The sequence below is a fragment of the Octopus bimaculoides genome, chromosome 16, assembly GCF_001194135.2.
Source record: "Octopus bimaculoides isolate UCB-OBI-ISO-001 chromosome 16, ASM119413v2, whole genome shotgun sequence".
Classification (NCBI taxonomy): Eukaryota; Metazoa; Mollusca; class Cephalopoda; order Octopoda; family Octopodidae; genus Octopus; species Octopus bimaculoides.
Window position 1 is genome coordinate 22,157,485 of NC_068996.1, and position 5,697 is coordinate 22,163,181.

The window sequence follows — 5,697 nt, forward strand, 5'->3', positions numbered from 1 at the left end:
TTTTTTTTTTTTTTTTCTATATTATTTCTATCTATATTAATATGATTTCTGTGGTTATGTGTATTATTGGAAGGATTTGATGAGATAATTTTCATTTTTTTATGTTTAATGGTTCAATGTTCTTATTTTTACCTATATTGATATCTTATCATTTTCCACTTTACTGAATTGACTGGAATTATTTGAAAGATTGTCTGCAGCAAGACAAATGAACCCATCATCTCTAATCTCTATCAGTTCTCATTCAAAGTTAGTTCTTTGCTGGATGAGTTACCATAATGATGTACCTTACAAAGTGTTTGTCTTATTTCTCCATAACTGTTTTTCATTTTCTTTTTTTTTTTTTTCCTATTGACATGAACAGTTTAACCCTTTAGCAGTCAGATTATTCTGTCAAATGTAATGCTTATTTATTCACATTGTTATGAATTAATTATGCATTATCTTGTAGCTTTGAGATTGTTTAATTTTAGAATTACATTGTAAGATAGGTATAAGAGGCTAGGTCAGGTCAGTTTGAACATTAAACAAACAAGTAGAATATTTGGGCCAGATATGGCTGTTTTAAATGCTAAATGATCATGAATTAAATATTTTGCAATGTTAATAAAAACTACTTCACCTCTGCTTAACTGAAGTGTAAATATTATATTTACAGGTATACAATCAATACTGTGTTGTAAATGATGGCCATGGAATAACTGCTGCATCTGAATGTGAAGGAGAAAATGGAGATTTGTATTTGGTTCCTAATAAAACTAGAATTTATCGGTTTTCATTTCTGCCTATGAAAGAGGATGTTGGAAATCAATTAGAAGTAAGAAAAGTTTTTACTAATTTCTTCTATTTTCCTTTATTTATTTTTTTTTTTCTGTTTTGTGTGTGTGTGTTTATATTACTAAAGCTGAAGCTGAGAGTTTGTTTCATAAATCAGATTGCTGTGACATGACACTTGAGTATCACATCACTTCATTTGAAATTAAACAACAAGCATATATATATATATATATATATATATATATATATATATACATATATATACACACACATAAAATTGGAGTCAGGAAGAGGGAGTATGGTTGGACAATTATTCGCTACAATTGTTTCAACACAACAAGCTCTATACTGGATGCTAATAAATTTCTAATGGAACACAACATAACTATATATATATATTTCGAGCGTGACCGTTGCCAGTACTTCCTGACTGGCCTTCGTGCCGGTGGCATGTAAAAGCACCCACTACACTCTCTGAGTGATTGGCGTTAGGAATGGCATCCAGCTGTAGAAATTCTGCCTGGTGTAGCCATCTGCTTCACCAGTCCTCAGTCAAATCATCCAACCCATGTTAGCATGGAAAGCAGACGTTAAACGATGATGATATATATATAAATTGTTTTGTTAAATTTATAATTGTTCATGTTTCTTATGTATACCTTAAATTTTATTTATAGATTACAACTATAGTTCTTCAAATTGGGACTGAAGGAAGGCTGGCTTTCCTTTATTGGCTTGGAGCTGGCGGTGATGCTGTTGCACCATCCTCTACTGCACAGACTGTTTGGCATAAGAAAGAATCTGATGGGGTAATCGACTGGAAGTCAGTGACTGCTATTCCAATAACAAAGTAAGGCTTCTGACGTGTGTGTGTGTGTGTGTGTATGAAATTCAATTTTGAATTTGTTTTGTAAGAATTTTGATCAGAAATTGTATGTTGAAACCACATTGGGAAGTCATATTTAATAATGCTTTTATATATATGTGTGTGTGTGTATATATATATATAAATGTATAAGATCATGATATATTTAGATAGACAGACAGACAGGTGTCTCCTATACAGTAACACAATTATTTTTGAAATGGAAATGGATTAGACATGTTCAAAGAATGGATGACAGTAGGTAGATTGATTTCTAAGAAACAGCAAAAGAAACAAGATGGATTTAACAAAAATGGCAGAGAGATAAGTCAGAAATATATGGAGAAATACAACTAAGTTCTTGAGGACTAGTGGGAAATCAGTTGGTTTATTTGATTGATTGTATAATATAACTAAGTAATTTTCATTGCATTTACTGAATTAGTATTGAATGGTTCCCAGTGTAAGTAACTACAGAAAATTGTAAACATTTATGAGGGTGAGAATTCAGACAATATCTGCATGAAAAATAATGTATATGTAATAGAAAACCTTGCTGAGTTTCAATCCACTGAACTTTTGATTCACATGTAGTGGATCTTGGTTTTGTTTAGTTATTGTACTTGCTATCAACCTTCATCTGTACTGGAGACAGAAAACCTGCTTTAGAAAGTGCTGTTTCTGACCTCTGTCTCATTATGTTATCTACTTGAGGAAAAATACAAGTTGAAACAGAAGAGTTCATTCCAGCAGTTGGAAGACTAATTTTCTGATTGACGCACCAAATAGAGGAAATAACACTTTGTTCTAGGCAACAGCTTGACAGACAGGGACTTACTATTCCTAATACTACTTCAAAACAAAGAAACAAAGTCTTTCTCACCACAGTCTTTGTCACATACAACTATGACAATTCCTGCTATATCCAGCTAACCTTTCTGTCATAATACACATACATTCATCCAAATATTTATAAACATTTTCACAACCTGATGTATGGCTTCTCATACATATAGTGAGACATTATACATTTGGTAGAGTGAAATTTATTGATAATATTGAGTTGAAGAAGATTTCAATTTTTCGCTTTAATGGCTTGATCAACTAGTGAAGTTTTAAACAAGATTTTCAGCTTATATCCAATAATTAGTTCACAAAGGTGTGTGAAAATATCAATGGTTGCTTGCCAAAGAGTTAGAATGCTTATTTTTTAGTTGTAAGTCAAGGAGAGGAACAGAGAGAATAAGGAATAAAAGATTAGTATTGAAAGCAGGTTTGGAGACTGAAACTGATGGTTTAAGTACAGAAGGAAATAGTATATAAATATATATATATAAACTCCACAATATATTGAGCTATGTTTTTCTCTATTTCAATCATGACTCACAAATAAAATAGTGTGCATGCGTGCACACACACACATACATATCATTATACATATCATATAGACGGCAAGCTGCCAGAAACGTTAGCACGCCGGGTGAAATGCTTAACAGTATTTCGTCCGCCGCTATGTTCTGAGTTCAAATTCCGCCGTGGTCGACTTAGCCTTTCATCCTTTCGGGGTCGATAAATTAAGTACCAGTTATGCACTAGGGTCGATGTAATCGACTTAATCCGTTTGTCTGTCCTTGTTTGTCCTCTCTGTGTGTAGCCCCTTGTGGGTAGTAAAGAAATAACACACATACATATCATTTAGTGCACAGAGTGAAAGTTATATAAACTTATCCACTATTTTAACAGCACTATGATTGAATAACAAATCTATTGGGCACTTCAGTATGATTGATATTTCCTATTGCTCTTATATCAAAGGATATCAGCTATTTCTATGTAATTTTCTTTCTGTTGTTTTTCTTACAGGATTATTCCACGCCATGCTAGATTGGATATTAAGGTCATCCACGACTCACCAAGTTTACTGAATGAATTCTATTTAGTAAAAATCAACATAACCAATAAGGAAAATGCTTCCATATCTGACATAAGGTAAATAGTTTTATGTTGTTGCTATTGTTTATCCACAATGACCGTTACCACAATCCAATAAATCCCTAATCTAACCATGACCATCTCATCCTTGTATTTCAAACATAGTTTACCAAGGATTACACTATCTTGTATACTCTTTCATTTTTAAGATTGCAAGTGTGATTTGACGGCAGTTTGACTGCAATTTCTGCCAGATCTAGCTATCATGTAGAAGTTCCTTTATTAGCTCAGAATTGTTACTATTGTTGATATCACTGTGTTCCTTGTCATGTTTCAATAATTCTTGACATCCATCCATTTTTTTTTGCCCACTGAGAGGGTCATGGAAGGGGAGGGGTCCTCAGGCATCTCCTTTAAGGGGTCCTATCAGAAGCAATGGTCATTACACTTCTCTGCTGTATACTCAAATGTGACCAGTTGAGACTATAGATATTATCCAACCATCTTGTTCTTGGTCTACTCTTAGATCTCTTTCTGCTTAAATTGGCTTTAAGAATGTTTTGCTATTCTTTCCTGCAACATTCTAATCACATGGCCATAGTCCCAGAGCTACACATTATATTTTCATAATTTCTTTACTCTCTGCTATTCTCTCTCTCTCTCTCTTTCTTTGTTTTAATAATATATTTCATATTATTACTTACACACACATATCGGTAATGCATGCAATATAAACTGGTAATTTGCTAGGTATATATTTTATTAACATTACCAACCAGAATCAAATTCATTTGTGACTGGATCGTAATACTGGTAGTGTATATAAGTGATATTTATTTTCTTTTATTGATGCCATTAATGATATTTTAAGTCTTTGTAAGTCAACACCTGCAGCAAAGACACGAGCAGGTTGGTAATTCCAGTCGAATATACTACTGCATCTTCCTTGGCTGTATGTTATTAGTATTTTGCTGCAATCATAGCTTTTTTTCACCCAGTAACTATCACCCTTTGACCTCCCTGTTCATACCAATGTAATTATTTCTTCTACATATACTGACCGATGTCTTTAACTCCTTTTGTTACCACATTGCTGTTGAAATACACTGTCTATTTCATTTAATTTTGAAAATAATGAAGATTTTAGTCAAATAACTTTGTCATTACAAAGCTAGTATTTGAAACATTAACATAGAATCTTATGAAAGATTTTAATTTAAATCATTTGAAATAGGAAATTTGTAAGCAAGGGGCAGTATTAGACAGACCAGTATCAAAGAATTAAAACTCAATAAAATATGAACAGTTTAATTATCAATAAAATTTCAATGCCAATGTATTAATATTTTATTTTCTCACTTTGTTTCAGTTTAACTGTGGAAGTACAAGATGCTTCAGAGACAACTTCAGAACAAACCAGTATGTTTCATTTCTTCAGTTGTTTTAACAACTTCACATTCTATATGACTGCACCCCATTAATGCTTCACAGTTCACACATCACATATTTTACACAATCACAGTCTTTGACACTGAAGTGCATAACAATTATCAGGCATGTTTGTTTGGTTGAGAAGCTTGCTTTCCAACCACCTGGTTTTGTGTTCAGTACCACTGCACAGCACCTTGAGCAAGTGTCTCATTCTATAGCCTCAGGTCAACCAAAGCCTTGTGAGTGGATTTGGTATACAGAAATTAAAAGAAGCTCATATGTATAACTAGCATTCTGTTGGTTACAGCAATGAAGGTTCCAGTTGATCCAATCAGTCTGCTTGTGAAATTAACATGTAAATGACTGAGCACTCCACAAACACGTGTACCCTTAATATAGTTCTCATGTACCCTTAATGTAGTTCTCAGGGAGATTCAGCATGATACAGAATGTGACAAGGCTGGCCCTTTGAAATACAGGTACAAATCTTTTTTTTTTGCCAGCTGAGTGGACTGGAGCAATGTGAAATAAAGTATGTTGATCAGGGATACAGCACATCACTGGGAATCAAACTTAGAACCTTATGATCATGAGCTGAATGCCTTAACCACTATGCCATGTGCCTTCAGACATATATGTGTGTATGTATGTATGTATGTATGTATGTGTGTATATATATATATATATATATA

At 33.2% G+C, this 5,697-nt stretch overlaps 1 protein-coding gene across 1 annotated transcript in view; it reads left to right on the forward strand.

Moving 5' to 3' along the window:
* Positions 1-5,697, forward strand: part of LOC106871310 (trafficking protein particle complex subunit 11) — a 76,437-nt gene that overhangs the window by 54,148 nt on the left and 16,592 nt on the right. The window contains exons 20-23 of the mRNA XM_014917694.2: positions 659-817; positions 1,455-1,627; positions 3,506-3,631; positions 4,944-4,993. Coding sequence (XP_014773180.1) covers positions 659-817; positions 1,455-1,627; positions 3,506-3,631; positions 4,944-4,993 — 508 coding nt within the window. The remainder of the gene's footprint in view (positions 1-658; positions 818-1,454; positions 1,628-3,505; positions 3,632-4,943; positions 4,994-5,697) is intronic.